Below are 20,583 nucleotides of genomic sequence, written 5' to 3'. Positions count from 1 at the left end.
TAACAACCCGAAGATCATTAGTTTTGGGACCCATAAAAAGTAAGGCAGTCATCAGTCGGAAGAGTGGTTTGAACACCACTGTGCTTTAATAGACACTGTCTTTTTGGAGGTGGTATGCTATTGCTTTCATCCGACCTTTGAGTTGACTTACCTAGCCAGCTAATAGGGGCACCTACAGTTTTACGTGGCATTCGGACCACAATGCAACTGGGCATTTTTCACATCAACAAACACTGCCCGATGGGAAATATGTGTAAAACGACACACAAAAATCGTGGGACTGATGAGTGATCGAACCTGAGACCTTCGTATCCATAGTCTTAGCTCATTATCACCTTGCCATCACGCAGCCAACACTGTGGTTTCTGCTTCCCATTAAAATTAAGGATCTCTCGTTTGCGCCTGCGTTGGCACTTGCGTGTCCCTTAGGAGACCTTACCTTTGGGATTACCCTCGTATACGGTGTGTAAACGCCTTCCAATGCCCACTCAAGGAAGACAAGGATACATAGCCTAGCTTCAATACTACAAATGCGCCTCAGTTTGTGGATGAACGCAGACTTATGTTGATAATCATTTTGAATATTTATCAGTACTGTACCCATTGGTGTGAAACTCGTTTTCAACCAATGATTCCCACAGCTACAGGAACACTACTTTAATACCTCTTAGACAAAATACTAACGCAGTGCTATCAGACGAAAAGATCAACCTGACACAAACTGTGGGAAGTTTGTTTTACAACCTTCGTACCTGGATAAAGAGCTTTTCCTACTTGAGATATCTGTGAACGTTGCTGCATAAGACGATTTAAGAAGAAACTGAATTCCTTCAGCTACGCCAATGTTTAAAGAAATCGTATTAACGGCACTAAATCGTGGTTTGTAAATCGTTTACCAGCCATACTCCGCCGCATTTCGCTGGTTGGAAGGCAAAAAGCTTACTGACAAATTTCACACAAGGAGAAAGGGGACGAAATATCTCCCATTCGAAGGTCATGTCGTTTTTCTTAAATGATTAAAAAATCGGGTAAAACGAACAATGTGGTTGTCAGTATAAGAACAATACTGTTGTCAATATGATGTTGCACCACCCAGGGCCTGTACTGATAAAGGGCCCGTTTAGGTCAGGCATATTACACACAGAAGTGGAAGAGAGAGCACCACTAAATTCTACAATCCGTATGCATTGCGTACACACAGTGTACTTATGGAGCCCAGTGAGGGAACTGCATATTTTCCGGTGAGAAAGAGCACTGGCAGACAGTCTTCGTTACATTTGGTTACTTAAACTGGCGTCACTTTGAGCTAGAATTCATGGCCAGCGACTAAGTGTAAGGACAGTGAGTCGGAAGCGTGTTTTGCAACTGTGAAATACTTTCCTTTCATTATGGAAGCGAATATTAAATTTGAACTAATATTGCGAAAATTTTGGACTTGGATAGCTTAGAATGAAAATCTTTCTGTTTATTGCAAAAGAAAACAACTGATTTTCTAAAACATTCTCTGTCATACAAAACTTGAAACAGGTCACTTCGAACAAATCATATGGAAGAACCGACAGCGACGTCTACCCGAAGGTAGTACGATCCCTTGGCTTTTGGTTTGGCAGTATTTGACAGCCATTTCTAGGCGCAAGTAAATGAAGAAAGGCAGCGCGTTTTCGTTATCAAGTAACGTCTTCATCAATTACTTTAATTTTAATGTGATCTACGAGCAATTGCTGATGTTTGATATTAACATGAAAAGGATTCCGTAGACAGGAAAAGAACTTGTTCTTGGGCAACTACTTCTATAATGACCAAAAGGCCTTAAATGACCTCCAAGCACATGTGTTCCAGCAGCGGTATGAAGAAAATGATAGGTTATAGGTTATGATAGGTTATAATCGAATTATCCGGTAACTTCACACTTCACAGTGAATTTTCTCGAACTAAGAAATTTCCTGAATTAGTGAATATTTCAGAATGGCTTCAAATCGAGGCTATGACGCCGTGAAGAGTCTTTACATCCTGCTGACATGAGAATAGCATAATCTCCAAGTCAGAAGCTTGCTTCTACTGAACCATTTAATAGACTCGCTTTTTTTTCACTGTGGCTACTTTTGTAAGCTAAGCACATCATCCACTACAGCACACTCCTGGGGCTGGGAAATGTGGCCACAATGGTCTGGTGGAACGTACTATCACAAGTGCAATGCGTGGGTTCAGGCATTTACTTTTAAGAGGCACAAACGGATTTACTTTATCTCTGGTAACCTCTAGAGAAAGCTGTTATAATCCAGAATCCGCATTAAACATCACGTTCCTTCATTCCAATCGGCCCGGTTTACGTTGGAAAATGACATAGGTGGTTTTGTGGTTGGCAGGAGAGCCAACACCGTGTTACTAGAGGAGGCCGAAAGGCACGCGATTTAGCTCACGCAGGCTGGCGTGAGGTCTGGAACAGGACAAGGAAATTAGAATTTAGAAACAACGGACGTAGCTGGTGGAATACTTAACTTTAATCCATTAATGATGAACGTCGCTCTTGAAGGTACATAGTTCACAATATCAATAGTAACTGATAATGCGCCTTGCTAGGTCGTAGCAAATGACGTAGCTTAAGGATATGCTAAACTATCGTCTCGGGAAATGAGAGCGTATTTAGCCAGTGAACCATCGCTAGCAAAGTCGGCTGTCCAACTGGGGCGAGTGCTAGGAAGTCTCTCTAGACCTGCCGTGTGGCGGTGCTCGGTCTGCAATCACTGATAATGGTGACACGCGGGTCCGAAGTATACCACCGGACCGCGGCCGATTTAAAGACTACCACCTAGCAAGTGTGGTGACTGGCGGTGACACCTCAGGTGGAGGTCAGGGTAAACAGAAATACTGTCGCCAGTAAACTTACTTAAATTAGAAACTTTTACTTTATTTGATGAACTGATAGCCGTTCAAAGCAACAGGGCTCTTATTTTACTTGTACTTGATTGAACTAGAGACGTTGAAAAATTTGGTGCCGGGCTATGATTCGAATTCGTTTCTCCTCTTTCGAGGATCTGAATCTCTCGGAACAGTATAGTTCAATCATTTCGTTCCTTTTCCCAAGACTGCAGTCTTCTCTAGATCTCTTCCAAAGGTAAATATGTGGGTCCGAATCCTGATCTAGTAAAAAAAATATTCATAATTTCATTTGAAGCCCTATCACGTACACACCGGCCTACTAGTGAAAATTAACGTGCATTTTTAAGGTCTGTTCATGTTGCCAACAATTTCTGGACAAACACGCACACATCTTACTGTTGGTGAATAAGAATTGATACTTAAGCAATATTCGTGGACAATAAAGAAGAACGATAGGAGCGCGGTTCGATTGTCGCTCAGGCACAAAAATTTGCGTCCTTATTTTAGATTCAAACACCTAGCAGCTGGCAAGTAAAACAGATACGTAACATTTGATTTTACTTAGTTAACAATCCGATTACGTCTTGGGTTCGTATCTCCGTCGCAGAACTTCACATCATGCGCTTCATCTTTAAATGCATACACACTTCGTTACTTCTGAATTGAGGTATATCAGACATCTTTCATGGTTAGTTAACTGGGATAAAAGGGTCTTGATAGGAGTCCCAGTTTATTACAAAAACTGTCGTCTTTTATTTTCAAGTTTAGGTTTGGTTACTGATATAGGTGAAAATTTCGGTACTTCATGACTCTCCATGGATAGTCAGCAATATGATATGATTAGATTAGATTAGGTTAATAGTTGTTCCATAGATCACGAATACGACATTTCGTAATGTGGAACGACTCATTTTAATGAAAGATTTCTTTACATACCAGTATTCAATTTCATTACAACAATTTTTTACCCTCTCTCTCTCTCTCTCTCTCTCTCTCTCTCTCTCTCTCTCTCTCTCTTATCTTCTCTTTCTCTCTCTCTCTCTCTCTCTCTCTCTCTCTCTCTCTCTCTCTCTCTTTATCTTCTCTCTCTCTCACACACACACACACACACATTCTCTTTTTATTTTTGTTTGTTGTGCTCGACTATCGGCGAGGCACGAAAACGTCCGTCAATGAGTTTCTTAATTTTGAGTACAGTTACGAAAAAAATATAAAAACAACCATGAGAGTTACTGATTTATGATGCTTAGTAGCAGTCAGTTCTGAGTATTATTAGTAACTAAGCTCCAGTCCCTCAACTTAGTTACAGAAATGCGAATCAGACGCATTACGTCTTTGAGGCGCCAGCTATGGTCATTTTCCAGCCCGCTGTAGGATCACATAGGTTCGTCTTCTTCCTGCTGGTAATGTAACTGAGATTTGGCAACAACGCAAGGTATGTTTGGCAACTCTGTGATCGACGAGTCACTTCCTGGTGTGCATGGAATTAAGCCTCAAAGTTCACTTAGTTTCTCCTGTCATTTCCATTGAATAATCTGAGTTGTTATCGCTTGAGGTGTAACAGAAGATTGTAAATTTACGTTTTTCAGACCAGCAAAGTCATTGAACGTGGCAATCGCAACTAATCTCGTCCTGTAAATAGCGGTTTACGAGTTCTAGCCCTATTGGCCTCGTTAGAGGAAGGCATAAACTATATCCATCCGCTAGCTCTGTGTCGACGTGCTGACCTGTGGAAAATCGACTGTTATGGTTCACGGTTGCAGACTCGCTGAATATAACGTTTTTATCCCTTCTGTGTAAGAGCCGCAAGCAGTCAATTCAAACATCGATAAGCAAATCGTAAGAAAATACTTTCAGCTCATAGAGCAATGGTGAAAAACTTACAATGCTGCAGAACAGGTAACGCCTCTTTCCGCTGCTGACAGGCAAATTTTGGGTTTCTAGGAATACGTAACTTTATTTATGAAATACCACATTTATATACCTGTTGAATAGGACACAGCATACTATTTAAACACAGACCTCAATCGAAATCTAAGTGAGTAGTATTTTACTAATTCGTGCAGATAGAGGCACGCTTGTGTACAGATACTCAGTTTTGTTAAAACAGACTTTCGTCGTAAGGCTAACGTGGGTAATTTTATTTCATTTCTTATAATACAGTACACAGTTTTCGTAAGGTTTCTTTTAGTGTTGTTAAAACAATACTAAACATGAGAGAGAAATTAATCATCAATGATATATGCGAATTCTCTGATGTTATCTATAATAGTCTGACAATGCACATGCAGTTTATTGATTACATGCATGTAGAAAACTTGTTCTGAGTTAAAGCTGTCAAACAAGGTTTGAAGAAGAATAAAATGCTACTACCAGACGACAGCTAATATAGAAAATACTTTTCTGACTATTTTGGCACGATGCGCTCTCCCCATACGTATTGCAAAAGCTTTGAGACGCATCTGCTGCCTGGCCGTCTATTAAACCTGAAAAGAACAAAATGACGCAGAAGTTAGCCTTTTTTCCACATGTGACTATTTTGGGTTGAGAAGTGAAGAGAATTATGTTCAAAGTGCCATTAAATTGATAACTTCAGCAGAATTGCATTTTAAAAAATGTAGCAGCGAACGCAATAGAACACGCGACGTCTATCAACAGTGCGCTCCGCTTACCGTTACGCTACTAGCTGTGACGTAGCTACAGCAGCTCTGGAAGTGAACAACAAAAAAATGTTTCAAATGGCTCTGAACAATATGGGACTTAACATCTACGGTCATCAGTCCCCTAGAACTTAGAACTACTTAAACCTAATTAACCTCAGGACAACACACAACACACAGCCGTCACGAGGCAGAGAAAATTTATGATCCTGCCTGGAATCGAACCCGGGTGAGGGAAGCGAGGACGCAACCTCACGACCACGAGATGCTGGCGGTAAACAACAGTTCCTTCACAACTTCCACATTCCACACTGCTGTGAGATAATGCATATGGCCAGATCTAGACTTCTGAGAGACAGACAGTTACAGCATTCCTTTTGCACTACACGATGGTTTATACAAACAGATAGCGCAATAGAGTAGCTCAAATGGAAAGGAACACTTCCTATTTAAATTTCTGCATCCTACACTGTTGGCAGTTCTGAGTAGGTGTTAGTTACGTTATTTTATTTCGGTGATTACAAAATAGAGTCGAATGTATGCACTGCGTAGCCAAGGCAGCTAGTTCATGGCGATTCGGTCAACCAAGTAAATGAATGTACTGAACATCCTGCAAACCCCTACAGTAAGCCTGTGTGTTAGAATTCTCATCTTGCGTGCCGCAACTGCGTTATGAGAACAGGGTTTGGTGGTCTTTTGGACTGATGGTAGTTTCATATGATGCTGGTCTGGCTTCGATTCCAACTTCTGCCCATGTTTTTTGATAGGGAGAAGCAGCTTCTATTCTCTTCTGGGTACGCCAAGTGAAGAAGGTATAATGGCATTGTCGTCTGAAAATCACATTAAACATGATATTCCTTCTCTACCAAGTAGCCGTTAGGTGAACCACAGTAAACTAAGGAGTGGCGACATGTAGAAACTCTATCACTGTAACCTTTCTTATACTTGTTATTTATTTCTAGTGACGAAAAATACCCTGTGTATGGTCACAGGACACTTATTCCATCTTTTATTTGAGCTTCTGTATGTCGATAAAATTGGTTCTGAACTGGGTATGCAACTCAAACCTCCCTTAAACCGGAATTTGATCCCTTCGTGACAATACAGCTCGACTACAACTTGTTGTTTGTTCAAAACTGCAGATTCCTCAACATCTCCACATATTGCGCATGAATGAGTTGGAATCCTGGCCCAGCACTGAAGTTTTCACTATGTCTTATCAAGCTCTAGCATGAGAACACCTATCTGCTGGTGGTTAATAATTTTTTATTTTTTATTCGTTTTCATTCGTTGTCAACACTAACGATATATGAAGTTTTTGACTCCCAGTGAGACACAGAACTATTTGCGAGATCACTGTAAGTTCAAGGATGTTATTCCGAGCTGCTGGTAGAGAAAAATTCGGTAACTGTCGTCTCTTTGTGTGTAGTCAACAACTATGTATTTGGAGTTCGATTCTCAATCAGCACTGAACTCCTCGTCATATTATTTATATTATTTCTAGTTCAAACATGCTCTCATGTCGCTGCTGACTAACCCATACTTAACGTTCCTTTTCTCTAGAATACAACAGCGATACGTGCCGGGTTGGGAGTGCTGGGAAGGACAAATTAATGTTTCGTCTCGTCATTTCAGTTAATACATATAGCTACTGCCGAGAAAATCCAATATGTCAAAGTTGATTGTGCCTCGATAAAATCAGATTAGGTTGTGGGTTCGAATCCCTGTCCAACACAAAACTTTACCTCACTGCATTTCAAGTACGTTACTTGTGAAGAAGCAATATTTAACATCTCTCGTAGTTCGTTAACAGGGACAATAGATGCTGGGTAGGAATTCGCGTCCGTTAAAAATATTTACATTATGTAATTTAAAGTTGATATTTGTTAGCTGATACTGTCGAAAATCGAGGTATGTCACTCTCTTTATGCCTAGTCAGGAATGACTGTTAATTTCCATCAGTCACGAAATCTTAGTTTGCATGACCTGGGTTGGAATCCATATGCAGAACGAGGCGGTTCGTTGCGTCATTTGAAGTTCATACATATTCTCAACTAGCTGCTCGTGAATAACGTAAACTTGTAATGACATTTTGTGTTAAATATGAAGTATGGTATGTTACTTTGAAGAGGAAATCATGAATACTACTAACTTACTATGTGAATTACCTATCTGACGTAGTAATGAGAGTGGTAACATTTCAGGTATGTCATTTACTGCAATAAATGTGAGCTTACAAGCCTTAAGGACAGTCTGATCTGTGATGAGGTTTTCCCTGATATTTGTAGTACCTTGGTATTACTTTACATCTTGAGTTATTGCGATACAGAGCAGTGTTTTCTAGTGGTGACTTGTTAGAACCATTTTCAATAGTCAAACGACGATTTAGGGGACCTGCTAGACAGCGGCGTTATGTAGGTTGCCAGGGAATCAGGCGAAATGCAATTCAGGTCGTTAGGATACTTTAGAGCATGACTGTACATTAGGAATTAAATCATTGAGTGTGTCGCCATAGATATTTCGGTATGCATTTGATCGATTTTCTTTATAGTAGTCTTACTTAACGACGTCTTTTACTTACATCTGTTCCATCTTCTTGTACTGTAATTTTAAAATGTGTTCAGACACCTCGATTTCGGTCTCTGGAACGTATTTTGGGGACGAATCACTGTGCGCGCCCTCCACAGATTGTACTTGTGGTATTTATTTTACATCTGAAGAACGCAAAATAGTTCCCTCAAATAAAATACGAAGGTCGTCCACAAAGTAAGTTCCGTTTCTATTTCCATCCGCGGCAGCGCTACGCTCACAGTTCCGAGTAAGCGCGGCAGTTACTCTGACCCAAGGAGAAGACATGTTCTCCATTTTCACATCGCTGCTGCTGACGTGTGCTTTGTGGTGTTTCTTTATAACGTCAGCCGTAATTGAAAACGCCGCCGCGTGTGAAATCAGATCTGTGATTCGTTTTCGAAATGCAAAGAACGTTAAACCAAAGGCATCGGCAAATCTGCGAGGTTTACGGACAAAATACTATGAGTGATTCAATGGTTAGAAGATGGGTCAGTCCGTTCAATAAAGGACGTGATCAAGTGCACGATGAAGAACGAAGTGTACTCCCATCTGTGGTTACTTATGAACTGGTTCACACAATTGAATAGAAAATTAAGCACAACCGTAAGTTTACACTTAGTGCCCTTTTTATGAAAGCAAATCTCACGATCACTAATTTATGAAATTGTTGCTGAAAAACTGAAATTTCCAAAATTTTGCTCACGTTGGGTACCCAAACTTTTACTGAACAACACAAAAACAACGGATAGGCAGTGCACTTCAGTTTTTGACACACTACAATGAAGAAGGAAATGGTTTCATTTCTCGGATAGTCACGGGGGATGAAACTTGGGTATCGTACGACACCCCTGAAACACAACGGCAATCAATGGACTGGAGGCACAATTCATCAACAACGAAGGTTAAGCCTAAGCAAATCTTGACCCCTCTCAAAGTCATGGGACAGAAAAGGTATTTTGCTGATTGATAGCGGATTACTGTCAGAAGGTGGTTTTTTTTTTTTTTTTTTTTTTTTTTTTTTTTTTTTTTTTTTTTTTTTTTTCCACGACAATGATCTATCTCACATGGCGAATGTGACCAAACAACTCTTACGGGCCGGCCGTAGTGGCCAAGCGGTTCTGGGCGCTATAGTCTGGAACCGCGCGACCGCTACGGTCGCAGGTTCGAATCCTGCCTCAGGTATGGATGTGTGTGATGTCCTTAGGTTCGTTAGGTTTAAGTAGTTCTAAGTTCTAGGGGACTGATAACCTCAGCAGCTAAGTCCCATAGACCATAGTGCTTAGAGCCATGTGAACCAACTTTACGGAAATTTCACTGGGACGCTTTTGATCATCCTCCGTACAGCCCGGACATCGCTCCTAGCGACTTTCATCTCTTCTTACACCTAAAAAACTTGTGCCACGTTATGACAAGTGCCTACAAAATTTCGGAAGCTACGTAGAAAAGTAGTTTAACAGTTGTAGATTTTTGTACAATAAATATTTTTCTGTGTCTGTACACGTTTGTTTTATATAACCAAACGGAACTTACTTTGTGGACGCACCTCGTAATACTTATGGCAGCAGTTCTTTCAGATGAGCGACTGGTATCTGAATATTTACTGTTAAACAAATCTTTTGTTTCTTTTGTGTCTATCCTCTTTGGAAAGGAAATTAATTAATTCTGTCAGCTTAGATGACTCAGTTGACCATATTTTGTCCCGAGACTTCTGGTAGTGGCATCATCTAACTGCTTTTATTTGCAGAATGGTTGGTTTTATTGAATGAATCAATATTATTCACAAATTTGCAACGTATAAGATCAGAAGACTGTACATTGCCGTCAACGGTTTCAGAATTTTGTGCACGGACCACATTGTTATCTGCTTAGTAGGACTGTCGTGTTTACTTCCGTATATTATAACCCACAACACGATGTGCGGCGGAGGGTATTTCATGTACCATCGTTTCCAACTCAAACCTAGTTTTTCCGCTATCATAAACGTCTGCCTTCGACACACCAATACGTAATGTTGCCCATTATTCCTTCAATGAAATGCAGATTCCGACTTCAGTCCCGATATTTATACATCCTCAAGCACGAACTGACTCACCACCGCACTTTGCAAGTAGGCTGTTTAGGTTGTTATATTGGTAACGCCACGGCCACGTAGCGCTCTGTATGAAAGTCACTGGCTGTGCTGTGTGCAGTCTGTGGCTGGTTGGCATTGCTGTAATACTCCCCATTGTAGCGTTGGGCAGTTGGCTGTTAACAGCGCGTAGCGTTGCGCAGTTGGAGGTGAGCCGCCAGCAGTGGTGGATGTGGGGAAGTGAATGGCGGATTTTTGACAGCGGATGGTCTGGACGTGTGTCCATCAGAAACAGTACATTTGTAAGAATGGATGTCATGAACTGCTATATATATTATGACTTTTGAACACTATTAAGGTAAATGCATTGTTTGTTCTCTATCAAAATCTTTCATTTGCTAACTATGCCTATCAGCAGTTAGTGCCTTCAGTAGTTTGAATCTTTTATTTAGTTGACATTAGTGGCGCTCGCTGTATTGCAGTAGTTCGAGTAACGAAGATTTTTGTGAGGTAAGCGATTTGTGAAAGGTTTAGGTTAATGTTAGTCAGGCCCATTCTTTTGTAGGGATTATTGAAAGTCAGACTGCGTTGCGCTAAAAAAATATTGCGTGTCTGTTTAGTGTTGATCAGAATAGGTAAAGAGCGAAATGTCTGAGTACGTTCAGTTTTGTTCAGCTGTTTGAAAATCAAATAATGTAAGAGATTTATCAGCACAGTAATTCAATAATTTTTCTAAGGGGACGTTACAACTTTAGGGGTGGAATTACACTTCAGACATGAGCTGCTGCTCTGTATGAATGAACAAAATAATAACTTTGATATAGATAACTGTTTATTGTTTTCGTTAAGAGCTGATGAAATTATATTCTTACATATTTTGTTTGGTGTTACTGACCAGATAGAAAAACTCGGCAGTCGTCGTCTTTATTTCTGAGTAAGTTTGTGCGATTTTGAATGTAAAGCTCAGAACAAAGACTAAGTCAATGCAAGACAAAATAGAACTTCATTCAGTGCAAAACCATAAAATAGGTTTGTTTCTGAACATCAACCAAACTGATTTTTGTTGATAGTCTTATCTCTTTTAAAATATTATTTTCATATTGTCTTAGATTATATATTTCATCAGATCAGCAGGAAATGCGTACATGTAAATTCTCTTAGCGACTGTGGACAGCTGCCAAGCGGTGTTGGTTTTGTGTTAGCCGCTGTAACGTCTGCGACCTCAACCGCTGATAAGCGGAGTCAGCCTTCCTAGGAAATATACTTTTATGGATGTGGTGTCTGTTCTTTCGGAGATGAACTGCAGCTGTCTACAACGAAATTAGAATTATATTAATACTTTCAGCTGCTGACGAGGGTTGATATACACTCCTGGAAATGGAAAAAAGAACACATTGACACCGGTGTGTTAGACCCACCATACTTGCTCCGGACACTGCGAGAGGGCTGTACAAGCAATGATCACACGCACGGCACAGCGGACACACCAGGAACCGCGGTGCACGTGCCCGTCGACCTGGGACCGGACCGCAGCGACACACGGATGCACGCCAAGACCGTAGGATCCTACGCAGTGCCGTAGGGGACCGCACCGCCACTTCCCAGAAAATTAGGGACACTGTTGCTCCTGGGGTATCGGCGAGGACCATTCGCAACCGTCTCCATGAAGCTGGGCTACGGTCCCGCACACCGTTAGGCCTCCTTCCGCTCACGCCCCAACATCGTGCAGCCCGCCTCCAGTGGTGTCGCGACAGGCGTGAATGGAGAGACGAATGGAGACGTGTCGTCTTCAGCGATGAGAGTCGCTTCTGCCTTGGTGCCAATGATGGTCGTATGCGTGTTTGGCGCCGTGTAGGTGAGCGCCACAATCAGGACTGCATACGACCGAGGCACACAGGGCCAACACTCGGCATCATGGTGTGGGGAGCGATCTCCTACACTGGCCGTACACCTCTGGTGATCGTCGAGGGGACACTGAATAGTGCACGGTACATCCAAACCGTCATCGAACCCATCGTTCTACCATTCCTAGACCGGCAAGGGAACTTGCTGTTCCAACAGGATAATGCACGTCCGCATGTATCCCGTGCCACCCAACGTTCTCTAGAAGGTGTAAGTCAACTACCCTGGCCAGCAAGATCTCCGGATCTGTCCCCCATTGAGCATGTTTGGGACTGGATGAAGCGGCGTCTCACGTGGTCTGCACGTCCACCACGAACGCTGGTCCAACTGAGGCGCCAGGTGGAAATGGCATGGCAAGCCGTTCCACAGGACTACATCCAGCATCTCTACGATCGTCTCCGTGGGAGAATAGCAGCCTGCATTGCTGCGAAAGGTGGATATACACTGTACTAGTGCCGACATTGTGCATGCTCTGTTGCCTGTGTCTATGTGCCGGTGGTTCTGTCAGGGTGATCATGTGATGTATCTGACCCCAGGAATGTGTCAATAAAGTTTCCCCTTCCTGGGACAATGAATTCACGGTGTTCTTATTTCAATTTCCAGGAGTGTATATCAAAGGGCAGGTGAAAATGTGTGCACCGAGCGGGACGCGAACCCGGGATCTCCACTTTACAAGGCAGACGCTCTAGCCATCTGAGCCACCGGGGGCACAGAGAATAGTGCGACTGCAGGGACTATCTCGCGCACGCCTCTAGCGAGACCCACATTCTCACCTTGCATCTCCAAACACTACATTCGTAGTGTCCCACCCCAACACACTCCCGTAAGAGTTGGGGGACTATGTGTACATCCGCACAGAAGAAGGAGGTCATGGCCGGTATTGCCAGAACTATATACTCATATAGATATGGTGTCTGTTCTTTCGGACATGTCTTCCATGAGTAATGAGTGTGTTGGGATGGGACACTACGAATGTAGTGTGTGTACATACAAGGTGAGAATGTGGGTCTCGCGGGAGGCGTGCGCGAGATAGTCCCTGCAGTCGCACTGTTCTCCGTGCCCTCGGTGACTCAGTTGCATCGAGAGTCTGCCATGTAAGCAGGACATCTCGGATTCGAGTCCCGGTCGGGGCACACATTTTCACCTCTTCCCATTGACATATATCAACGCCCGTCGGCAGCTGACGGTATTAATAGAATTCTAATTTCTTCCTAAGAAATAGTGGTTCTTACACAGGCAGTGTGTTGATTTGGATAGAGACGAGTCTGTAATTTTACAGATCACTTTGTTCTTTCCCCATGTTACGGATTACTATAACTTTGCTTTTCTTCCATATGTTATGCATCTTGCAAAAGTAAATTGTGATGTCAACTTGGCAAGCCTCCTCTACGTGTTGTTTAGGTCCTCATAGAACCATTGAATTAACAGTCAGTGTGACTCTGATACGAACCATCGCAGTAAGCAGGTTCAATAGTATGTAGCTTGAAATAGTTATGCAAAGATGAGACGATCTGCACAGGGCATAGAAGCGTCAAGAACCGCATCAAAAGAATCTTAGAACTTAAGACTACAACAACAACAACAGCCTTCACATGCAAGTCTGGCTCAGTGTAATGTAATCGTTTGTGCTAAAATGGTTCAAATGGCTCTTAGCACTATGGGACTTAACATCTGAGGTCATCAGTCCCCTAGAACTTGGAACTCCTTAAACCTAACCAACCTAAGGACATCACACACATCCATGCCCGAGGCAGGATTCGAACCTGCGACCGTAGCGGTCGCGCGGCTCCAGACTGAAGCGCCTAAAAAGCGCTCGGCCACAGCGGTCAGACGTTTGTGACAGTTCTTAAACAGAAATGTACCACCGTTGCCCAAACGGTTCTCTTCATTGCTGTTGTTGTGGTCTTCAGTCCAGAGACTGGTTTTATGCAGCTCTCCATGTTAGCCTACCCTGTGCAAGCTTCTTCATCTCGATGTACCTACTGCAACCTACATCCTTCTGAGTCTGCTTAGTCTATTCATCTCTTGGTCTCCCTCTACGATTTTTTCCCTCTTCGCTGCCCTCCAATACTAAACTGATGATCCCTTGATGCTTCAGAACGTGTCCTACCAACCGATCTCTTCCTCTAATCAAGTTGTGCGACAAATTCCTCTTCTCAAAAATTCTGTTTATTACCTCCTATCCATCTCATCTTCAGCATTCCGCTCCACACTTCCGAAGCCTATATTCTCTTCTTGTCTAAACTATTTATCGTCCATGTTTCACTTACATATATGACTACATCTATATACAAATACTTTCAGAAACTACTTCCTGATACTTAAACCTATCCTCGATTTTAACAAATTTCTCTTCTTCAGAAACGCCTTCTTTGCCATTGCCACTCTACATTTTATATCCTCTCTACTTCGACCATCATCAATTATTTTGCTCCCCAAATAGCAGAAATTCTTTACTAATTTAAGTGTCTCATGTTCTAAATTAATTCCCTCAGCATCACCCAACTTACTTCGACTACATTCCATAATCCTCGTTTTGCTTTTGTTGATGTTCATCTTATGTCCTCCTTTCAAGACACTGTCCATTCCGTTCAACTGCTATTCCAAGTCCTTTGCTGTGTCTGACAGAATTACAATGTTATCAGCAAACCTAATAGTTTGTATTTCGTCTCCATGGATTTTAAATCCTACCCCAGATTTTCTATTGTTTTCTTTACTACTTGCTCAGTGTACAGATTGAATAACGTTGCGGATAGGCTACAAACCTGTCTCACTGCCTTTCCAACCACTGCTTCCCTTTCATGCCACTTGACTCTTATAACTCCCATTTGCTTTCTGCACAAATTTTAAATAGCCTTTCGTTCCGTCTATTTGATCCCTGCCACCTTCAGAATTTGACAGAGAATATTCCAGTCAACATTGTGTTCCCTTCATACTATTTTGATCCACATACTGGTTAGATCCGTATAGTTTTAAAAATCTTCTTTTGAGCATCAATATCTACATTCTCATTAATAGCCCATAGTCGATTACCCTGATTTTAGATTTCAAATTTTATATTTATTGCTGTTGACATTCTTTGTGATCTGCTCTCTTTTATACAATAGTTCATTGTAAGTAACTAAAATATTAATACAATACGTGTTTCAGAAAACATCTCCTCCTTGCAAAAGTTCTCTGTATAACATCAATTTTAAACTAACAACAAATGAAAGGAAATAGGCTGAGGGTACCAGCAACATACGAGGAACGTTCAATAAGTAATACAAAACTTTTTTTCTCGGCCGATTTCTATTGAAATAAAAGCGGAATTTGTTGTGGGACATCGTGGAATACTCCCGCTTCAGCCCCGACAGTTTCATGAAGTTCCGATAGATGCGGCGCTATACGTAGCCTTCAGAACGACGTCTGTAACGGAGTTGCATTCCAAACAAAGAGGTCTCAATGAGTTTCTTTTAGCGGAAAACTGGAGCATCGCAGGTGTACAGCACGCAGCTGTGACTTCTTCAATGTTGGAACGTGCGGACACTCTTATTCTAGGTGATCCATGGATTACGATCAAACACGTCGCTGCACAGCCGGACGTCTGTATTGGTAGTGCTGACACACTCGTCCATCAGTTGGGGTACTCAGAGGTGTGTGCCCGCTGGGTTCCTTACCGCCTAACAGAAGACCATAAAGAGCAACGAAGGACCATCTGTGCGAAGTCGCCCGAGCGTTACGAGGCCGATGTGACAATTTTTGTCTAACATCGTCGCAGGCTATGAAACAGGGGCTCATCACTTCGAACTGGAAACAAAACGGCACTCCATGAAATGGCACTGCACCACCTCTCCTTCGAATAAAAAATTCAAAGCCGCACCCTCAGCCGGTAGAGTCACGGAGACGGTAATCTGAGATTATGAAGGCGTTATTGTATTTGATGTCCCTCTCATGGTGAAACGATCACTTCTGAAGTGTACTGTGCTACAAACATGCAAACGAACGTCTCCTTGATAATGCAAGGCCTCACACAAATTTGCGCACCCTAGAGGGACTCATAAACTTCACTGGACTGTTCTTCCTCATCCACCATACAGCTCGGATCTCGCATCTTCCCACTTCCACCAGTTTGACCCAATGAAGGATGCACTTTGCGGGAAGCACTACATGGACGACGGGGAGGTTATTGATGCAGCAAGACGTTGGAAGCGACGTCGACCTGTAATATGGTACCATGAGTGCTGGCATACAGGTGCTCCCAGAAAAGTGGTGTAAGGCCATCGCATTGGAAGGAGGTTATGTTCAAAAATAGATTTTTGTTGCCAAAAGAGTGGCGAATAATATGGTGTAATGAAATCCTGCATAAAACCAACTCGCTTTCAGAAAAAAAGTGTTGCATTACTTATTGAACGTCCCGTGTATAAGATCAAAACCTGTTAAAATTATTGATACAATATATTATTATTAGAAACTCATTCAAAGATATATGATAGATTAATCTTATATTGACGAATCAGTTTGTCACTTGGCTGATACTCCTGGCTTTTTACAGACCCCGATCATTTTCTTTGGGAAAAGAAGCTTGGACGCTGACGCTAAAGCAGCCATACGCGAGGCTTTGGGAATCCTGGAGAAGTACCTGGAGCCCACTGGATGGGTGGCTGGAGACCAGCCAACCGTGGCCGACATCTCTTGTTCTGTTACAACTGGTAGTATGAAGGTAACGGATACTTAAAGGACATGTCGGTAGAAATGGATAACATATTGGGCATAAATTGTGGATGAAGAAACTGCAAAAATGTGGGAAATTAAGGAGATGGGACCTGGATAAACTGAAAGAACCAGAGGTTGTACAGAGTTTCAGGGAGAGCATAAGGGAACAATTGACAGGAATAGGGGAAAGAAATACAGTAGAAGAAGAATGGGTAGCTCTGAGGGATGTAGTAGTGAAGGCAGCAGAGGATAAAGTAGGTACAAAGACGAGGGCTGCTAGAAATCCTTGGGTAACAGAAGAAATATTGAATTTAATTGATGAAAGGAGAAAATATAAAAATGCAGTAAATGAAGCAGGCAAAAAGGAATACAAACGTCTCAAAAATGAGATCGACAGGAAGTGCAAAATGGCTAAACAGGGATGGCTAGAGGACAAATGTAAGGATGTAGAAGCTTATCTCACTAGGGGTAAGATAGATATTGCCTACAGGAAAATTAAAGAGACCTTTGGAGAGAAGAGAACCACGTGTATGAATATCAAGAGCTCAGATGGCAGCCCAGTTCTAAGCAAAGAAGGGAAGGCAGAAAGGTGGAAGGAGTATATAGAAGGTTTATACAAGGGCGATGTACTTGAGGACAATATTATGGAAATAGAAGAGGATGTAGATGAAGACGAAATGGGAGATACGATACTGCGTGAAGAGTTTGACAGAGCACTGAAAGACCTGAGTCGAAACAAGGCCCCCGGAGTAGACAACATTCCATTAGAACTACTGACGGCCTTGGGAGAGCCAGTCATGACAAAACTCTACCAGCTGGTGAGCAAGATGTATGAGACAGGCGAAATACCCTCAGACTTCAAGAAGAATATAATAATTCCAATCCCAAAGAAAGCAGGTGCTGACAGATGTGAAAATTACCGAACTTTCAGTTTAATAAGCCACGGCTGCAAAATACTAACGCGAGTTCTTTACAGACGAATGGAAAAACTGGTAGATGCAGACCTCGGGGAGGATCAGTTTGGATTCCGTCGAAATGTTGGAACACGTGAGGCAATACTGACCTTACGACTTATCTTAGAAGAAAGATTAAGAAAAGGCAAACCTACGTTTCTAGCATTTGTAGACTTAGAGAAAGCTTTTGACAATGTTGACTGGAATACTCTTTTTCAAATTCTAAAGGTGGCAGGGGTAAAATACAGGGAGCGAAAGGCTATTTATAACTTGTACAGAAACCAGATGGCAGTAATAAGAGTCGAAGGGCATGAAAGGGAAGCAGTGGTTGGGAAAGGAGTGAGACAGGGTTGTAGCCTCTCCCCGATGTTATTCAATCTGTATATTGAGCAAGCAGTAAAGGAAACAAAAGAAAAATTTGGAGTAGGTATTAAAATTCATGGAGACGAAGTAAAAACTTTGAGGTTCGCCGATGACATTGTAATTCTGTCAGAGACGGCAAAGGACTTGGAAGAGCAGTTGAACGGAATGGACAGTGTCTTGAAAGGAGGATATAAGATGAACATTAACAAAAGCAAAACGAGGATAATGGAATGTAGTCAAATGAAATCGGGTGATGCTGCAGGAGTTAGATTAGGAAATGAGATGCTTAAAGTAGTAAAGGAGTTTTGCTATTTAGGAAGTAAAATAACTGATGATGGTCGAAGTAGAGAGGATATAAAATGTAGACTGGCAATGGCAAGGAAAGCGTTTCTGAAGAAGAGAAATTTGTTAACATCGAATATAGATTTATGTATCAGGAAGTCGTTTCTGAAAGTATTTGTTTGGAGTGTAGCCATGTATGGAAGTGAAACATGGACGATAACTAGTTTGGACAAGAAGAGAATAGAAACTTTCGAAATGTGGTGCTACAGAAGAATACTGAAGATAAGGTGGATGGATCACGTAACTAATGAGGAGGTATTGAATAGGATTGGGGAGAAGAGAAGTTTGTGGCACAACTTGACTAGAAGAAGGGATCGGTTGGTAGGACATGTTTTGAGGCACCAAGGGATCACAAATTTAGCATTGGAGGGCAGCGTGGAGGGTAAAAATCGTAGAGGGAGACCGAGAGATGAGTACACTAAGCAGATTCAGAAGGATGTAGGTTGCAGTAGGTACTGGGAGATGAAGCAGCTTGCACAGGATAGAGTAGCATGGAGAGCTGCATCAAACCAGTCTCAGGACTGAAGACAACAACAACAACAACGATCATTTTCTTTGGGAAAAGAAGCTTGGACGCTGACGCTAAAGCAGCCATACGCGAGGCTTTGGGAATCCTGGAGAAGTACCTGGAGCCCACTGGATGGGTGGCTGGAGACCAGCCAACCGTGGCCGACATCTCTTGTTCTGTTACAACTGGTAGTATGAAGGTAACGGATACTTAAAGGACATGTCGGTAGAAATGGATAACATATTGGGCATAAATTGTGGATGAAGGGGAGCCAACACAAAGATGATGAGGAGCAGTAGAAAGAAAGATAGGTATAGATAGATATTCAGCGATCACAGGCCCTGCAGACCACGCGCTGCTCCACAAACTGCCTCCATTCCTTCCTGTTTTGTGCCCGGTTCCTCCACGTGTCTTCAGTTCCCAGGGCTGCTAGGTCCTTCGCCAGGTGGTCCATCCAGCGCTACCTTGGTCGTCCAATGGGGCGTTTGGTGTTTGGTTTCCCCGCTAGTGCCATCTTCACTTGTCTTACATCTGGCATACGGTCTACATGGCCAACCTATTGTATTCTTTTGCTCTCTATCTTCTGTATGATAGTTGGTTGTCGCATCAGAAGGTAGATTTCCTCTTTTTTCCTCCGCCTCCACTCTCTGTTATCTAAAACTGGTCCCCAAATCTTCCTCATTACTCTTCTTTCAAATGATAATAGTCTTTCCTTTCTCACTTAGTCATGCTCCATATTTCTGAACCGTACATTACTGCTCAGCATATCACTGTGTTGTAGATTTTCATCTAAGTGTTCACTGATATCAATTTAGAGCCGAGCGTCTCTCTGAGGGAATGCATGCATTTCATTCCCACTGCTATTCTTTCCTTGATGTCCATTTTCATGTTGTTGTCGATGGTAAACCAAGATCCTAAGTATTTGAACTGGTGTACTCTCTTGAACCTCTTACCATCTGTATCAAGAAATTCTTCCTGCTCTTGTCTTCTTCCTAATTGCATGAACTCTGTTTTATATCGATTCACTTTCAGCCCTCCCTTTTGTGCATAACTGTTCATTTTCTGGTATATTTCTTTCAACTCGTGCTTTGATTCACTTAGTAGTATTATGTCATCTGCATATGCGAGACAACTGAAGTTACCGTCCATCTCTACTCCAACCCACTCCTGTTGGCTACACTCTTTTATTACTTTCTCTAAGATGACATTGAACAGAACACACGAGAGAGCATCCCCTTATCTGAGGAGTGTCTCAATCTCGAATATTTCTGATGTAGCTCCTCGGAAACGTAGTGTCGCCTTTGACCCTTCCATATAAGCTTGCAACATTCTCACTAGCTTCTCAGGGATTCTGAAGTCACGCATTGCATTGTATAGGCTATTCATGAGGATGCTGTCATTTGCACATTGAAAATCGACGAACAGGCTGTAGAGGTCCGAGCGGCCAATGCCATGAGCTACGCCAAGGAGAGCCTGCGCAGAGTAATGATACCGGAGTACTTCACCACGGTCAGCGTTGACTACAAGAAGAGTAACTAATTGTTTGATAACGGTTTTGGGAACTATATAGTACTGGCAGAACCGGAAGAAGCTTCCTATCTAGGAAGCAAGATTACAGAGAACAGCCAGACAAAGGACGGT

At 42.3% G+C, this 20,583-nt stretch overlaps 1 protein-coding gene across 1 annotated transcript in view; it reads left to right on the top strand.

The window, feature by feature from the left end:
• The window catches only part of LOC126282396 (uncharacterized), a 43,781-nt gene that overhangs the window by 20,746 nt on the left and 2,452 nt on the right, over positions 1 to 20,583 (top strand). Inside the window, exon 3 of the mRNA XM_049982054.1 lies at positions 16,616 to 16,783. Within this exon, the coding sequence (XP_049838011.1) occupies positions 16,616 to 16,783 (168 nt within the window). The remainder of the gene's footprint in view (positions 1 to 16,615; positions 16,784 to 20,583) is intronic.

The sequence above is a fragment of the Schistocerca gregaria genome, chromosome 7 (genome assembly GCF_023897955.1).
Source record: "Schistocerca gregaria isolate iqSchGreg1 chromosome 7, iqSchGreg1.2, whole genome shotgun sequence".
NCBI lineage: Eukaryota > Metazoa > Arthropoda > Insecta > Orthoptera > Acrididae > Schistocerca > Schistocerca gregaria.
The sequence above is the reverse complement of the archived record's forward strand: the minus strand, read 5'-3'. Positions and strand labels throughout refer to the sequence as shown.